At 56.0% G+C, this 18,248-nt stretch overlaps 1 protein-coding gene across 2 annotated transcripts in view; it reads left to right on the top strand.

The window, feature by feature from the left end:
• The first annotated feature begins 1,463 nt into the window (after window positions 1-1,463).
• The window catches only part of SEZ6 (seizure related 6 homolog), a 45,193-nt gene continuing 28,408 nt past the window's right edge, over window positions 1,464-18,248 (top strand). For both annotated transcript variants that reach the window (XM_037070085.1, XM_037070086.1), the window contains exon 1: window positions 1,464-1,683. In XM_037070085.1, coding sequence (XP_036925980.1) covers window positions 1,629-1,683 — 55 coding nt within the window. In that variant the 5' untranslated portion in view covers window positions 1,464-1,628. The remainder of the gene's footprint in view (window positions 1,684-18,248) is intronic.

The raw sequence follows: 18,248 nt of genomic DNA, 5'->3' as shown, positions 1-18,248 counted from the left end.
GAATGGAGGAGAATCTTGTGCCATTTGCCAGTATTTCCCAAACTCCCTGGGCTGCAGAACCTTCCACCCCCCTCTTCTGTTGGTAACGCTTTCTCCCTCTCTGCACATTCCTTCCTCGCTTCCTCTCCTCTCCGTGGATCCTTTTGTCACCCCCACCCCCACCTTCTGCCATCCTTCTGCTACTGCCCTTTTTTCACAGCTTCTTGAAATGACTGAAGAAATCCTCTCCCAGTGACTCCCTCAGATAATTCCACACCACCCGCCTGCTGCCTGGCACAGGGAGAGGATATAGGGAGAATTTGATAAGCAGAACTGGAAGACTGTGGAGGTGGTGAGGACGAGAAGACTCTCTGAGGAATGAGACTTAAGAGCCAAAGACTTGCCACCTGCTTCCAGGATGAGGTCAGGAAGGGCCTTGGACAGTGACTAAGGTCTGGAAACTGGGAAGGAGCCAAGTGCATGTGAAAAGAACTAAACAGAAAGCTGTCCTCCCTAAGAACCCCATGGACGTTCTTTGAGTGCACCCATCCATGGAGCTAAAAACTCGTGGGCCTAAACATCAGCCTCTGAGACGACACAGCTGTGACTGCCCTCTTTGCTGTCCTGTGACTCACTGGGGCTCCTCAGCCCAAGCAGAGCCCTGGAAGCTTATTTTTTCTATGCCCTTGAATGGTACAGTCTTCCAGGCTACTCTCCTGAATCTCCCTCACATCTCTATCTAAAATAGCCCTAGGAACCTGGGCAGGGATAGACATGAAGGTTCTGCTCTCAATGGCTGGAACTGTGGCTTCTCTGGTCCTGGGGGGAGGGGGGGTTGTCAAGGAAGGTTTCTGAAGATCCAGGGCTGCAGGGGGACCCGGGATACTACCTTCAGCCACCACAGCTTGGCCCACGTTAACTCCTGTCCAATAAAGAAGGTCTTCCCAGGAAACGAGTACCACTGGCTTTTAACTATGATATCAGGATAATTAAGCTTTTCTGTGAGCACAGTTTGCTGCTGATGCAGTTGCCTGGAGCCCTGGCATTTATTGAGCGCAAAGTAATAATTTATTGTCCTTTGTACGCTCAAAACCCATCTTCATTACCGGGCCAGGACTGACTGTCACAAGGGCACGCGGGCCTCACCAGCTGCCTCTCTCGCGTACGTCTTTCCATATCGCCCTTGGCGCCCTCAGGTACTAGGATGGGGTGGGGAGCAGTTGCTCTCTCGTGGAGAATCAGGTTAGAATCCCACGTCTTTGGCAGGCTGCTAATGAGGAAAAAGAGACTGGGCTTTGCTAGGCGTGGGCAGCGCGGAAGGGTGGGGGCCGTGTGCCCACATTAGCAGGGCAGTGCTTCCCCTGAGCAGGCGGCAGCGTGGGAGCCTGTGCTCCGGCCGCTGGGTCTCTGCGCCTTTGCTTGAGAGTTTACGGTAAGCCGTTCCTGCGCCCCCGCCCCTAGCCCGGCGCGGCGATCCCCGGCGCCGACGCCAGGCGCTGGCCGTGGTGCTGATTTTGTCAGGCGCTGGCGGCGGCGGCGGCCCCGTTCTCTCTCCTCCACCGGACCCAGCTCTGTCTCCAGTGCCCACGCCCCACCCAGCCCCCGCCTCGCGCCGGGCCCCGACCCGGGGCGCGGCTACAACCAACAGGATGCTCCCGGCAGCCCTGCTCCTCCTGCCCTCGCTGCTGGCGCTTCTGGCTCACGGTAAGGGACCCCGGCGTCCGGTGGCAAGACAGGGGACAGCGGGTCTCGCGGTGGGAAGGGAGGACTATCCCGGAGCCCAGCTCCACGCAGCTGTTCTGGCTTCCCAGCCCAGGCACCGCGCTCCGCCGGCTGCGCTGCCCCCGCACCGGCCGAGCCGGGCGGGGCGCGGGCTCCGCGGGCGGGAAGCTGCTGCCGCTCCCGCCATTCGCGCCCGGCCGAGACCTCGCCTTTAATCATCTCCCCGGATCTAATGGGATTTCTCTGCTGCAATTCATCACGCCAACCCCTACCCGCACACACTCTCCCGCTCACCCGCGCACTACCTCGCCACACTCCTGGGAGGGAGGCCATAGCGCGGTGAGTCTGGCCGGCCGGTCCTGCTCGCGGCCGGCGGTTCCGCCTTTCCTGCCGCCCTCCAAACTTCGCTCGACTTTGCTGTCCGTTCCGGGGAACTCTCGCGTCCTCATTGCGGAGGAACGGGGCGGGATGGCGGCTGGACCCGGAGTTGGGACGTCGCTCACCTCCCTGGGTCTTGGCGCTGCCACACCGGAATCGGAACCAAGAGTACAAGTCCAGGGGAAAGTCCGGGAATCCGGGACCCGTTATTCGGCTCCTCGCTCTGCCTTAGGCTGCAGCGGCTGAGGTCCTGGGATAGATACTCTGTCCTCCCGGAGGTCCTTTCCCTGAGCGCGCGCGCGCGCGCACACACACACACTCATCGCACACGTCCAGAGCTCCTTTTTCGGGGCCAGTCCTCCTGCTCAGCTCCCTCCCGCCCTACGTGAGAAGACTCTTCCCGGGAAGACCTGCAACCCACCCTTCCGCCCCAGGTCCCCGCTTGCAGTTGGATCTCAACTTCATCGGTCCGAGACCTTGGAGTGGGCAGTAAGGGAGTGTTGTGGAGAGATTGGGGGTTCTGTGCCTTTGGGAAGAAAGCTTTCCAAGTCTACACGGAACCTGCTGCCCCAGCTCAGACAGGCACTCATCAAAGCTACCGACGCCCAGATCCTTCCGCTGCAGCTGGGTGGGCTGTTGGGGTGGCTGGGACCTTGCTGGAAGTTGGAGCTCGCTGCCTCTCACAACGTGCTTTGCAGTACCTGATGTGGAAAGGGGAGAATGTGGAAGCTCCTAAACCTCCTTGCTCAATCTTTCCAAGCCACGTTGGAGGTCAGGGTAGTGAGGATGGGACCAACATGGGCCCCTGCACAAGCAGTTTTCTTCACTCTGCCTTCCCTGGGGCACAGAATTCCTTCTCTGAGCTTCTGACTCCAGTTGCATTCAGCCTGGTGTCCTCACCCCACCTCATGGCTGACCTTACTGGATTCATACTTGGTACCCAAAACTCAGAATCGTGTGTTCATTGGCAGGGGCGGGGGATGTCACAGTTTCATAAACCCCACCCTGCCTGAAGCAGTGGGAGAGGGGAAGCCAGCATCCTAGCCCAGGTGTCCCAGGATGTCCCTCGGAGTTCAGGACCTGTTTGGGGGTCCAGCCAAGACCTTTCACCGGAGAGCTCCCCTGGGATTTGGGGGCTGGGTGTGCCACACCCCCACTCTCCACTGTGTAGTCTGGAGCCTTGTGTGTGAGTGTGTAAGTCTGAGTGTGAATGTAATCGGGGATCCAAGCGTGTCTGTTTTTCCGAAGGTCTGGATGTTAGGTGAGAGCTCAGCAGTGAGCCGTGTGAGGAGTGTATAAGACTGCTAGTGCACAGTGCTGTCTCTGCCAGAGAGCTCCCTGCAGGGCTGAGGTGAGACTGCAGGCGGGTCTCTAGGAGGATGGCTGGTGTGGCTGGTGTGGCCAGGAGTCCAGGGAGTCCTCCTATGGCTGAGGGCCTGTGTATTGCTTGCCAGTGTCCCGCCCTGACTTCCCCAGACCTCCCCAACACCTGTCGGGTCACCCACCCAAAGGATATGTGGGATAGGAGAATGTCTGCTGAGGAAGATACTCATTTTCCCTTCTTAAGGCAAAAGAATAGGCAGCCCCACAGTGCCAGGCCTGAGGAGAGAGGGCTTGCACCTGGGCTTGCCCATTCTTTCCTCCCAGCAGGGCTGCGAGGTCCCCGTCACTGGGCTACTGAGTAGACCCATTGGGAGGCAGTGCATTTAGCCATCTCTGGGCTCCTAGGGGCTTCAGCCAAAAGAAGGCAGGCGTCAAGCCATAAAGGTGGAAGGGCTGTGAGCCTTTGCAGTCCAGGCAGAATTCCGCAGCCTGGTGGCCTGGAGAAGGGCCTTCAAAGCTTCGCTCATACAGAAATTCAGCCGGGATACAGCCGGGAACAGCCCAGAATCGGGGGAGGTGGAGGCCTTGGGGCCAGGGAGAGATTGCACTGGGCCTGGCTCAGCCCCTCGAATTCAGGCTCCTACTCTACCCTGCCCCCACCCCCACCCTGCCCTGCAGCTTCTGGGCTGATTGATCCCAGGTGTGAGTGGTGCCGGGGCCCCCAGTCATGCTCCCAACCTGTGAACAGAGCCTGGAAGATCCTGCTACAAGTGGGGAGGGAAACGGTGTGGGAGGGGCAGCGTGAGCGGGGCCTGCTGTGTCAGTTTAATGACTTTTAATGAGCAATTACCTTTAGTCATTCTCCTAATTTCTGAATATCAATAAAGTTAATTAAACTCTGCATGTGTGAATGTGGCCTGGGGAGACTGTGAAGGTAGAAGTGGCAGACACCGGGGTGCGGTTGAGTCCCCAGGGGCAGAGGCTTCCTCCCTGGCTGTGTGACCTTAAACTGGGTGCTCCACCTCTCTGAACTCTGACTGAGGATCTGGTGGAAAGAGGGAGGGAAGGGATGGCAAGTAGGGGTCGCTCACTCCACCAAGAGCTGGGGGATGGCGTCTGGGAGGCAAGACCTGGAGGTGGAAAGAGAGGAGGAAGAGAAAGAGGTCTTGGTCTCTAGGAGCCCCAGCGCCGTAGGGGTTAACACACCGGGACTACCTTAACCCTTAACCTAAAATGGTAACTGCCGCTTCCTGCAGACTCTGTGCTAGGTGCAGGGTTCTGAATGTACTTTTCTGAGTCTGGGGGGCTGCAGCCAAAGCCAATACCAGGTCCTGCTCCACCTCCCCGCCCCTTGGTCCCCCAGCTTGGCACTTCAGAGTCAGGAAGTGGGTGCTGGGACAAGGCTACACAGCAGTCCATCTAGATTCCACTCAGCCCGAGAGGTTGACATGGTGGGCAGGAGGCTCCCCTGTGCTTCAGAGGAAACTGAAGGGCTTAGAAACTGCCATGGACTGGTGGGAAATTGTGCATTGGGGTTTTTTTTTGCCCCTCACGGGCCTAAACTCATCAGGCTTGGCAGGTCCTGGCGGCGGTCCCAGCGTCCTCAGCAGGGTGGCAGCTTAAAATGCCTTGGGGACACCATGGGGAGCTAATGGGGATCGAGGAGACACAGGAGCTGGGCTTAATTAGAAACTGGGCTTAATTAGAGCTCCCCTACCCCTCCCACCTGGCTGCCTGAATGGTGGAGGGCGTATCTGAAAGCCTGTTTCCTTAGCCCCTCCCTCCACCCAGCCCTAGGTGCTCAATCCCTCCAGTCTCCTCCCACCCTCCTTGTTCCCAACACTCCAAACCCTTTCAGGCCCCCGTGTGCCCAGCTGAGCTCAGCTCAGGGATGCTGCTTCCCCACCTGGGCAGAGCGCAGCCACCCGAGCTGAGCTATCAGAGCTAGGCACCCCATCCACCAAACAAGAAAGAGGGTGTGGAAAAGGACCCATAGGTAGGGATCACTTTAGTTTAGGGATTTCTCAGCCAGATGGTTAAGAACCCAGGCTCTCTGTGTGGCCTCAGGCTTGTTCTGTCCTCTCCAGGTCTCTATTTTCTGGAACATTCAATGTAACGTCGCACCAAGCTGGTGGTTGCCAAGCCTGAGACCACATCAGGGCCTCCAAGGGCTGTCAAGCCATGCAGATTTCTGGGTCCTCAGCTTCCTCTCGTGGCGGAAGAGCTAAGATCTGTATGTAAGAGGCTGAGGGGAAGGGGCGGCTAGAAAGAAATTCCGCCAGCCCTGGTCATCAGCTGCAAGGTAGACTGCAGGCAGTAGGAGGTCTTCAAGGTCTCTTCCAGACAAATTCTAGCAGGAAGCCAACTCACCCAGCCAGACCAAGCAGTTCCTCAAACTAGCCATGTTCGCAACAGCTCTGGGCTCTTGCTATTCCTCCTACCAATGAATTCTTAAGGTCCCTGGGACCAAGGATAGAAGAAACCCTCCTGGCATGATGTACCATGATCCTCTTCTTAAATACTTCTTTCCTCCTGTTGGGCCAACCTGCCTCACTCCACCTCATACTTAAGGTCTTGGCTTAATTGGCACTTCATGTAATTCTTTAGCACATATTTATGAGGCATCTACTATATGGTTTCTCAAGGGAAGCCTCACCTGGCTTCAATGTGGGTCAGGGGACCCTTGTGTGCTCCCGCCAACTCCTGGCTTCCCACATGAAGGTGCCTCTTGTGGGGTCATGAGTGCCTGATTGTCGGATACTCCTCTCCAGAAGCAAGACTGCACTCAGAAAGGAGGCCGCCAAGTCTGTTCTGCTCACCCTCTATCCTGGGGCAGCTCCAGAATTCCTATCTGGAAGAAGTTTAGGGTCAGCTGCCTGTTCAGAAAGGAGAGGTGGGTGCGTGGCAGCTGAGACTCCGTCTTGAAGCTGAGTTTGCATAAAAAGCACACTATTTTTACACGGGTTGTATGTTAGGATTTTTTCCCCTTTCCTAACGGTTGGCCAATTATGCCAACTGTAAATTATGGCTTTTTCTTCGTTTTTTTCCTTCCACAAATTAAGCTGTCATGCTGTCAGCCTGAAGTGGCTTGTGGGTGGAGGAGGGGTTGCTGATGGTCACTCTGAGAGCTAAAACCTCTCTCAGACACTTCTTACTGCTACCACTGCTTGTGTCTCCAGTGGCAGTCCCCTAGCATATGGCAGACATTCAATACATGTTGAACAAATTCGCGAGAGGTGCACAGGCAGACAGTGGCGGAGTTAAGTCTGTAGCCCCAGCTTCCTGACTCCCTCCCCTAATACCTACCTACCACCTCTGCTGGCTGAGAGGGGTGTCCTGCATGAACTTAAGGACTGAGGGAAGGAGGAGGCGACCCCATGCCATCTGGCTTCACAGCCCCCTCGTCTGTCTCAGCTTCAGCCACCCTCACAGAGCTTGGAAAGACCCACATGAGACCTCAGGGACTGCCCTGAGTCTGTCATGCTCATGAAGAAAAAGGTGGGGGCCAAGGCACCATCCAGGACCACAATTCCTGTCCACAAATCTTACACATATTCTGAAAGAGCAGTCCCCCCGGGTGCACCCATCTACGGTTCACTCATTCATTTCACAAACGGAGTCAGGTGTGAGGCACAGCCCGGAACCCAAAGCATCTTCCACATGCTTTTTAAATCTAATATAACAAGAGACTAGTTCTCCCCACTTTACAGATGGGAAAACTGAGTTTCAGAGAGATTAAGTCACTTACCCTGGGCTTCACAGCCAATAAGCTACAAGGCTACCCCAAACTGCCTGCCCATTTTGCAAAACCTGGCTGTGGCCAGCACTGTACCCACTCTCCCAGCCTGAGGCAGAGCTTCAGTAGGAGAGCATCACTATCCTAATAATAACAGTAACCACAAAAAAGTAGAAACCATAACAGCAAACATTTATTAGGCACCAGTTGTGTGCCAGGCACTGTACCGAGTAGTTAATGTGCATGGGCTCATTTAGTCCTAACCCACCTCTGAGACGGCAGCTGCTATCTGCATTTCAGGGGCCAGTTCAAGCCCATCTTTTCAGACAGACCCAAGTCACAAATGGCCCCTAACTGCCTTCTAGCACATTTCTGGTGGTGACACTGGCTCTTCTTCTTGATGTCAACCCTCAGTCCTTACTGCTCTAGATCAGAGACATATTATCTTGCTCAGCCCTTAGTAGCAAAAGAATAGAACTTCCTTTCCCACACTTGGATATCAGGCTAGAGCACAGGGCTGGGAGTCAGGTGAATCCTGAATCTTGGCTCAGAGGCCAGTGACCTTAGGTGACTCATTCTCTCACCCTTTGAGGGCCTTAGTGAAAGAGAGGACCAGTCACTTCAGTCTTGGCGTGCTGGGCTGCTCCCTGACCCCCTCGGCACCCATGAGGCCCAGCCCAGAGGTGGGAAGGCCAAACTTGCCTGAAGCTCAGCTCCTAGACCGGGCTGGGCGCCACGCCTGCCCCAGTTTCCCTTCACCTGCCTACCTGCACCCAACTGCCAGCTCTGGACGGGAGGGTTGATCGATGCTGAAGCTGCCGGCGGTGTTTCTGGTCATTGATTGTTGAGCTTTCTCTGCAGACTCTGAAGCAAACAAACCTGCCGCTTCTCCAACAACAATCCAGGTCTCCGGCTGCAGAGCCTGCAGCCTTGCTGGCAGGCAGCTTGGCAGGAGGGGCGGAGGTTGAGTGTCCCAGCTAGGCCCAGCAGGGACAAGGGGCTCTTCCAGGAGACTGAAAGGAACTGAGTGGACGTGGGAAGGCAGGCAACAGAGAGACTGAGTGAGGATGCTAGGGTGAACACCAGACCCTGTGTATTCCTTCTACATATATCATTTTTGCTCAGACATTTTTCTGTACCTAGAATGCTGTCCTGGGTTGTTCGGTTTATGTCAGTTCTAGCCATGCCCTTTTTTCCTGACCGTTCAATCTGGAGGGTTTTTCTGTCCTCTGAACACTGAATATCTCTCATCAGGAACTTAGCCGGTCCATCCTTCATCCCCCCATCCACTCTCCATTCTGTTCAGCACCTATCGGGTGTTTTGACAGGCAGGAATACAACATAATCACTGCCCTTCGGGAACTCGGTTTAGAGGGGGAGCTGTCTTCTTAATAAGCTCAGCTGTGACTGCCTCCCCAGCTAGACCAGGGACCGTCTGATTTTTACCTAAATGAGCTTAAAATGAGATGCCAACCACTGCATGGTCCAACCATCCTCCTTAAGAACAAGAAATCTCTGGCCAGGGACTGCTCTGGGCCTCAGATTTTTACCTGTAGCGACAGGGCTTACCCTTTGGGTCTTTGAGGACCCAGCAAGCCTCTGGGACCCCTGGACAAGGATATCCTGGGTTCTCTCCATCATAGCTCTTTCCATCTCTGCAGGGTCTGCATGTCCCCCCAATCTCCCAGTGAGGCAAAATAGGTTCAGGAACCGCATTTCTTGCAGAATCCAAGCAGTGGGTCTCTCCCCTCCCCCATTGTAGTCCCCAGGAGCCCAGCCAGGATCCTGCACCCCAGCATCAACCTTAGCATCTTCTCCTGTCCCCAACTCCTCCCCTCCCCACAAGCTCCCCTCTCTACCCTCAGGACCCTCCTTCCAGCTGTTCTTTGAGCTGGGAGGGCAGAACTGTGAAATGTGCCTGAACCACAGATTAATACCCCCCACAGATGCTCATTTGCATGTTGTTTTACCCCTTTTTGCATGCTGGCTCCTTATTAAAGGCACAGAAGCAGACCCTGCCCCTTCTCACTCCTAGCCCAGAGCCCTCCTCTGCTCCATAACTTCTTCCTCCCGCCCTCCCAGCCGCAGCAGCTGTGCACCAGCTCCTTTGTCCCCCAAGCAGCCACCTGCTGAGTGTCTGGCCTGGGTCCCACCAGCCAGCAGGTGCCTAGGGAGTCCCAGAGCCTGGGAGAGGGCTGTGTAGAGAGCCAAACTGTGGCTCAGGGAAGAGGCAGCAGCCCCTTAAGAAGAACATAATTAGAAAAGTACTAGTCAGGGAGCCAGGGTCCCCAGGGTTTAAACCTAATGTTGGCATTTGCTGGCTGGGTGACCTTGGGCAAGTTGTGTCACCTTCCTGTGCCTCAGTTTCCTTAGGATTCATGGTGCCTGTGCCCCGTCTTTCGTAGAACAGCATCAGGATCAAAGGAAATCACAGGGGTTGATGACAGGAAAGAAACGCGAAGCCCTGCTTGAGCGGGGACCCTGCGATAGCCAGAGCTGTGTAGCACCAGGAGGCGCTGCTTTTCAGGGAGTCACCAGAGGGACCGCACCAGCAGCTGGGGGAGCCCAGGCTGGCCTGGTGTGAGTGCCCGTCCAGGTCTGACCAGGAAGATGAGACGAGCAGTGCAGAGGGGTGAAGGCCAGGTTCAAGGTACTTCTGAGGGCCTCCACCCTAGCTCGCTGCTCTGACGGACATTGTCTTAGACATCATCTACATCCAGCTAGGGGATGTGCTGGTGCTTTGAAACATCTGGTCTGACAGCTGGCAGGCCCTCTTGCTGTAGGGCCCTATTTTCTGGCTGGTCAGGGGAAATGGAGGAGATGAAGGAGTCACCTTCTGAGGATGGAAGAGCCCCTGGCATCTCCAGGCGAAGGCATGAAGGTGCGACCGAACAAGGCAGGCATGAGAGAGACCATTTGTGCATTTGCTCATTTAGCCTCCCTTGTCCTCCTTCCCTCAGTGCCCGCTCAGTTCTTGCCGATCTCCTGGCAGACCCTGCCCATGCCCTGCTGGGTCTGGCCACCTTCCTCCCACTTCCCTCTTTGCCCGCTGCCCACCAGCCCAGGCTAGGAAGAGTCCTGTTGTTCAGGTTGGGGTGATGCTCCTAAGGCCCCAGACACCTGGGTGGTGCCCCGAGGCTAGCCTCTGTCACATCTGCATCCCCGATGCTGACTCTGAGCCCCCTGGTCCTTCCCTGCCTTGGGCCTCAAGCAGAGGAGTCTGGAGGGGACAGGGTAAGATGACTTGGCCCTCTCAACTCAAGGTGTCCACATACCCAGAGTGGCAGGGTCCTTGGAGATCACAGCAAGGTTAGGGAGAGGGAGAAGACAAAGGTTGCGGATATGCAGCCTAGCCCAGCCAGGGTGCCTAGGGGTCTGGGGAGAAGCCCCAGGTGTTCGGGTAGCCATGTCTGTGCACATGTTTGGCTTGTCCATCTATTCCTGAGTGTCCGTGTCCATATGTCCCTTCATATCTGTGCCCTTCTGCCTCTGCATCCTGGGACTGTGGCCCTTGGAATAGGCACAGCAGACCCCAGCTCAGGCCTTTCTCTCCCTTCCCCAGAGCCCCCTCTACTGTCTTCCTCCCCACTGTTGGGCTCTACTGACCCCTCAAGGAGACTCATAGCTGGAACTGCAGCTGCTATTTTTAGCAGCTCTGCACCCCTCCTCTAGCCCATTCAGGCTTGCTAGGGAAGTGGGGTGGGGGAACAGGCCAGTCCTGAGGAGCCTCACGGGCTGGGGTGCTGGGCAGGTTTGGCCCTTTCCCCTCAGTCCAACAAGACCATGGTGGTAAGGGGAGCCTGGGATAGCCTACAAGTGCAAGGCCCACACCCTGGGGCAGGTTAGGCTCCATTCCAACTGTGTGAGGCTGGGAGGAGATCCCAGGCTGTCCTCCCTCTGCACCCTCTAAGACCCTAAGGGCAGAGCTCAGGCCTCCACTGGCTCTTCCCCAGGCCATTCAGAAGTAAGGCCGGACCTCCTGGTTCTCTCCCATAGAAACTGGAGAGGCAGAAAGGGGCTGATATTGTCAGGGAGTCAGGCGGAGGGAGGCATACCTGGATGAGGCTATTACTCCCCCCCCACCCCCCAGGGATCTCTGGTACTGCCTTGGCACTTTCCAGAGGGCTTTTATGTCCCTGCTACAGCTCAACTCTGCTAAAGACCACCATTAGAGCCCCTTGCCCTCCAGACCCTTGAGGCTTCTGGGTTCCACCCTGTCACTGTCCCAGTTGATCTGAAAACTAACTCCAGCTGGGAGGGGGCCTTGCACAGCAGTGCAAGGGGCCTGAACCTAGTGACTGAGAAGGAAGGCAGCCCTGACCCCCTCAGAGCTGGTGTCCACCCTCTGGACTCAGGCTGCCCTCGCTTTCAGTAGTCCTTTGTTTCTTCATTTGTCCTCCTATCTGTCTCTTAAGTTCAGCAGGGCAGGGGTAGCCCCAGGTCAGTCTGCTGGGCTGATGGTGGCCCAGCTAGACCCCCTCTCTCAGCTCTCTGACCCTGTCTATCTGTGGGATGGGGAAGATTAATCAGATAGTGTAGATGAGTGGCCAGCAGAGCCTGGCACACAGTAGGTGCTGGAAGATGTTAAATCTCTCCTTTCCTCACACCCCCACCTCCCACATCGTGCCACCCCCAAGCACATGCACATACAGGCACCCTTGCACACTCACATGCATGCGCTCAGACAGACGAGCCTGCCAGATGCTCAGCAGATACTGACCAGCAGGTGGAGATGAGCCTGGGGTCTAGTGCCAGGCGGAAGGAGAGTAGCAAGTCAACAGAGCAGTCAGTCCCCGGCCTTGTCAGGCCCCCTCTGCCCTTAGCACTACTCACCATGAGGCTCCATCAGCCCCTGGGGCTGGGCGCTGATAACAGAGGGGCTATGACTCTCTGTTCCACCCACCCAAAGACTTTCTAAAAAACCTGAGTAAAAAGCCAGACAGGCCCAGAGAAGGCAAGAGAAACCTAAGCTCACACAGCCTGCCAGTGGCAGACCTACCAGCCTACAGGAGTCAGGGCTCTGACAAGGCTCGCCAGGCTCCTTGGATTCCACAGCTGAGGATGGACACTCTGGTGACCTCCAGGGAAGAGAGAGCCCACCTCAGCATTAAGGACCAGGGCAGCCTGGGAGTCTGGACTCAGGGCCCCTGCATACCTAGCCAACTCCCCCACTCCATCTCCTCCCAAATGCAGCTAATGAAGGAGCCACAGAGCAAAGGTCATAAGGTCAGGGAGATGATTTTGGCCGTGGTGCATGGAACAGGCATCTTCATCTGACCTAAATAAAGACCACAGAAATCTTGGGGCTACTGGGCTGGTCATTCATCTCAAAGGTGGACTCAGGTGCTGGGAAAACCTTGGTGGTACTGGCTTTTGAAATTCAGGGTGGGGGCTGAGAGGAGACAAAGATGCTGCCGGTCAAGGGCCCAGGATGCTCCTGCTCTCAGGCCCTGGCACCTTATTGCCCTGCCTTCTGGGCTCAGTGGCTGGGAAGGAGTGTCACTGGCAGATGCTTGGAGCTGGGCAGGGACAGAGGATGGAGGAGATGGCTGCTCCCCCCTAGATCACCCCCTGTCCCCAACTTTACCACTGGGCTGGCTGAACTAGCCCTGGTACTAGCTCCAGGGAACATGCAGTTCCTGTCTTTATAGCCTTCCTCATCCCGCTGACGTTTCCAAGATTTTTCATTCAGGGAAATATGGTCCCTGCTGCTGACGAGGTGGTGGCAGGAAGGTGCTAGGGGAGGGCTGACCTGAGCACCAGCTCAGGGGCCTTCTCTCTCCCCTGCGCCGGCCACACTACTGAGAGTTGGCACAACTGGTGAAGTAGGGCAGATTGACTAGTTACCTGGCCAATGAGGGAGGTGGCGCCAAAGGAGCCCTGCTGTTGCTCCCACTCCTTCTAGCCTGCCTGCCCAGGGGTGGGGGTCAATTCTACTGTTCCAACCTCCAAGGCCAGCCCCTTTCTCTTCCAACCTCATTCCAGGCCTCCAGCTCCTGTGCCACCTGCTTAGCCCCTGTGGGCAGGCAGGGCCAGAGCCCCCAGGTTCCCCGGCGCCAGCCGGTGGGCAGTAGGGGGAAACAAACACAGGGCCACGGGGGAAGGTGTGGAGCCATGATGCTGTAGCAGAGGCCTCATTAATCACCTCTCCAGCCCCTAGCTCTGCAGTGGCAAGACCATATTAGATTTTAAATTGGAAAGTGAAGAACATGGCAGCAAGCTGGGAGCTCCCTATACCCTGGGGCCCTGGTTGAAGCCTCATGGGAGGGAGGGGCAGTGGGGAGAAGAGGGCAGGCCTGGCCACAGTCCAAAGCTGTATTCCCCGTCCGCCTATGCACATAGAGCTGAGGGTTTGTCCAGGCCACATGGCCCCAGGAAGGGTCAGGTCAGGGTCCAAGAAGGTGGCAGAGGAGAAAGAAGGGAACTGAGCAATTGCCTTGGGGAAAGTGCATCCGTTCTGGGAGCTAGGCCCCTTCAGGGCTTGAGGACTGTGAGAAGCCAGGTTCTAAGGTGTGGTGAACATGGGCAAGGACAAATGGTAATGACTTGTGGCCCATGCATGTGCTTGGATACACATGCGCACTCGTGCACACAGGCCCACATGCTCACACACGTACACCCACATACTCACACACACGCTCATGTGAAGCAGCAACTCAGTGTGGTAGAAATTTTGAGTCCAGGCTATGAAACAGGCAGACCCAGTTCAAACTCCTTATTTGCCGTTTTTCTTCTGTATGAACCAGGATGATCAATGTTGCCTCTCAGCCCCAGTTCCTTCACATGTAAAATGTAAAATATGGATTACAAGCACAAAAGTCTGATGCTCTGGGTGGACCCATAGCAGGTACTTAATATATGTGAGTGTCCTCCCTGGCCCCAAGGTCAGGCAGCTGCCCCAGGACCCCTGGGGTGATGGCCAGACCAGGTTCCTGTGCCCCTGACTAGGCAGTGAGGTGGGGGCCAGTCCACAGAGCACAGCAGGAATTGTCTCAAACATTCACACCCCCTGGCCCAATGCTGGGCCAAATCCCACCAGGCCAAGCTTTCCTGGCTGTCCTTCAAGCATGAAGTCCTCCTAAACTGGCTCTGCCTGAGCCTCCACAACAGCCCAACAAATACCCCATCCCTCGAACACCAGTGCTGAGCCAAGGCTAGGAAGCAAATGTCATTGGTGGGAACCACTAATTTTCCCTGAGGACTGAGTGGCTGATAGGTCCAGCTCCCCTGGGGCCTTTATGAAAAACTTGAAGAAGTCCCAGGGCTCCTTGTTATCTTTCCCAGGCCTGAAGAGGGGAGCAGACGCTGCCACCCACCTTAACTCTTCTCTGGGACCCCCATTCTGGCTCTTCTGAGAGGTGGTGAACGCCGCAGGCGTGGAGAGGTCCTGTTAAGGAGCTGAGGTTTCCATCATGGGAGCCACCAAGCACATGTGGCTATTTAAGTGGAAATCATTAACATGAAATAAAAGTTTAAATTTGTTTCTCAGTCTCTCTAGCCACATTTCAGATGCTCAATAGTCATGTGTGGCTACCAGTTCTCATAGTGGGCGAACACATATAAAACATCTCCATCATCGCAGAAAGTCCTGTTAGACAACATCACTTTAGGGCCAGCTGACCGCTGGGTTTGAATCTGATACACCCAACTGGTAACTTGGGAACTGCACTCCCCTGGGTCTCAGTTCCTTCATCTATAAAATGGGATAATAAAAGTGCATATCTCACAAAGAAAGCTTACATCTCATAGAGACAGTGTGGGGATTACATGAGTTAATTCTGGTAAAACGTAGCATGGTGCTAGGCATGAGGCACATTCTCAGTAAACAGTAGTATTCGTTATTTTTATTCGCAGAGCCCTCTGTGGCTCATAGCATTCTGGAATGCGAGAGGTAGCAGGACCCTTAGAAACTTATTCCGTTTTACTGTTGGAGAAATGGGGGCTTGGGTTGGGGAAGTGATCTGCACAGAGGGACCTAGCCTGTCAGGGGCAGGACCAAGAAGAGTGGGTGGCTTCCTGGCTCCTGCCCCCAACCCCACCCATGCTCTCTCCATCTGGCAACAGACCCCAACCCTGGAGACACAGTGGCCCAGAGTCACCTGCCACCCCAACTGAACATGGTGGGGGACATAGCTGCCCTGGCAGTCCTGGAGGTACGCCCACCGGTGGTAGAGAGCCCAGAGGGCTCATGCTTCAGGGCAGTTGAGCCAGATGCTCTCGAGCCCCAACATCCTGAGTCCCAGCCCTGCCCACTGCCCCATGTTTGCTGTGTGACCCGGGACTCAAGTTTCCTCCTGCGTAAATGAGGGAGGGATGAGAGATGCTCACAAAGGCCTCAAGGATTCAGATTCTGGGATTAACCACTTCCTTGCTGGGAGCCTGACAAAGAGGAGATGACCCCACGCCTATCTGCACTGCAGATTTGACCAGATTGCCAGGGGCTGACCAAGAGAGGGTGGTAAGGGGGTAGTGATGGGAGGTGGTCAGTGACAGGGGAAGGGAGAGTAGTTTGGGGCCAGGAGACCCACCAGCTTGTGCCAAGAGACACTCTTCATCAGTTGCCAGGTGGGGCTCTATGAGAAACTGCCAAGGGCTGGCTGCCCACCTTCTCCTTGCAGGGCCTGCCCCTGCCTGCCCCTACCCACCCCTGCTGGCCAAGAGCCAGGCCCACTGTGGAGCAGAGAGCCTTCCCGGTGTGCAGACAGGGCAGAATCCAAACCTGGAAAATGTGTGCCCCGAGTCCACCCTTCACTGTGTTTAGCACCAAGGGCCAGCATTTGTGAAGAGAGATGTGGGAAGAGAGGTGCATCGGAGGCTGGATCCTGGTCCACGGACTCAAGCTATAGGTGTGCTGAGGTCCCACCAGGAGGTCAGGGGAGGGAGCTATTGTCACTCACTGGACCAGGCAGAGATGGCTCCCTGGAGTGGGTAGGAGCTGGGCCTGCTAGAATGGGAAGGGTTTGAAGAGACAAAATAGTGAGCAAATGGGCCAGAAAGGGGAAGAGGATCTGGCTGAGTCTCTGGCCCACCCCAACCACTGCCCTCCAGGACACCATCAGGACTTCCCCACCACACGAAGGACAGGGCTCCCAGCACAAACGCCCTCAGGTGGCAGTGGGGAGATGGTCGGGAGGCCCCAGGAGCTGCAGCTGAGGGCCAGAGGGAGCAGTGGACAGAGCTGAGCTGTGGAGCTGCCCAGCTCTTGGTTCTGTTCCCAGGCTTGCCACTTATTAGCTACACAACCTTGGACAAGTTCAGTAACCATTCTGGCCCTCAGTGACTTTACCTCCGGGGATAATAACCCAAACCTCCCTGGAGGAAGGGGAGGATAAGGGATGACACGTGAGGGTGCTAAGTGCACCATGGACACACAGTTGGCACTGAGTAACCGCAGCTGTCACCAGCCCCAGCTGCCTTGCTTCAGACCACAGGACTGTGTCCACTGGCTCTGCTGTATCTTGTAGGTAACCTTGGAGAAGCCACATCCCAGCTCTGGGTCTCAGTTTCCCCATTTGTCACATGGGCCCTATATTGCCTTCCTTGTTAATACAAGTAGTCAGATAGTAGCAAACTTACCTCAGATGCAGGGACACTGTAGGGGGAATTATTTCAGTAGCACATGGACTTGGAAGCCTCTAGAACTGGACCTCACCTAGGGCCTCAGAGAAACTCTGGGGCCCTGCCAGCCTCCAGCGGAGGCCCCTCGGCTGAGCAAACCCAGTGGGCCAGCCGGGCGGAACTGTCGCTGTGGAAACCAGGCTCTGGCTCGGGAGCTCAGGCACTCTCACATCCAGGGCCCCTCTTCCCCACTTCGGGAGGTGGGATAATGTGGGTCTGCAAGGGCCAGGACCTCACTAATCCCCTATTAAAACTTGAAAGGGGCCAAGGAACCTCCAGAATAAACTCATTAACTTTTATGGGCTAATAAATGGATCCCATTAAATTCTCATTCTCCCTATGCTGGACCAGCTTAACCTCCAGAACACAGGGGGTGGGCTCCTTGCCCACTGTACCCCCCCAGGCTCCCCCTGTACCCACCCGCTGTCAGCACAACCCCTACCCCCTATCTGGTGCTGTCACAAGGAGGGAATCAAATCTGACATCTCAGAATTCTGGGTTCTCCTCCTGTGCCTACCTCCCAGGGGCCTGCAGCTGAGGCCCTGGAAAGAGAATGCCTGGCACCTTTGCAGGGGCTGCCAGAATGACAGGAGGCCCCTCTGTCCCTTGCAGAGGATGGGGTGGGCTAGCAGATGAGAGAGAGCACACACCTGTCTAGGTGGCCCTCACCAAGCCCAAGATGTCCCCACTCCACAGATGAAGAAACAGAGGCCAGAGTGGGCACAGCCCCCTGTGCACGTCAGACAGTGAGTGAGGCATAGATTCAGCATTGGAACCTGAGGTTTTCCTGGCTGTATGGTGCAGAAGATCTGCAGAAAAATAGCACCACAGGCCAGTTGGCCCTGAAATGGCATCGGAGTCCTAAACTGCCGCTTGGTGCGGCAGTTCCCCCAGGCAGGAACACTGAAGAAGGACCTCGACCCTTCACCACTGCCTCCGGACAGACCAGTTCTGGCTGCACAGCACTGTGACCCAGGCAGCCTCTGGAGCCTCATGGAGCCTCAGTTTCCCCATCCGTAAGACCAGGATAATAACATCTACCTAGTGGGATGCTTTGAAGAAGAGTCTCAGTTGTTTCGGCTTCCCCCAAACATTGACTAGACAGCCCTCCCCCCATTCCAATCTGACTCTGGCAGCGATGGGACACATGGCCCTCATCTCCACATTTACCTAGCTTGGCCCTGGGGAGGAGGTGGGCAGAGCAGGAGGTCTTCCCTGGGAGGCCCAGGCTGGAGCTAGGGGGAGGGGGCCTCCAATCCCAAGAGGGGCAACAGGGGGATGGCACAGGCCAGGAGGCAGGAGAGGGAGAGAATCCACCGGGGAGGCATCCTGAATGGCTCATTAGTGCCGATGAAAGCCTTTTTTCATTTCGTCTAAACACTTTAAACAGGGCTCCCTCCGATGTCTATTTGCATAGCTTAAGAGCTAATGTGGGGGGAGGGCCCAGGCAGCGGAGGCCACTCCTGGGCTGGGGGCTGCAGGGAAGCTCCGA

This window comes from Sturnira hondurensis, unplaced genomic scaffold (assembly GCF_014824575.4).
Source record: "Sturnira hondurensis isolate 20B ecotype Veracruz unplaced genomic scaffold, ASM1482457v3 Scaffold0018728, whole genome shotgun sequence".
Lineage (NCBI taxonomy): Eukaryota > Metazoa > Chordata > Mammalia > Chiroptera > Phyllostomidae > Sturnira > Sturnira hondurensis.
Note: the sequence above shows the minus strand (reverse complement) of the source record. Positions and strands in the feature narration are given on the sequence as shown.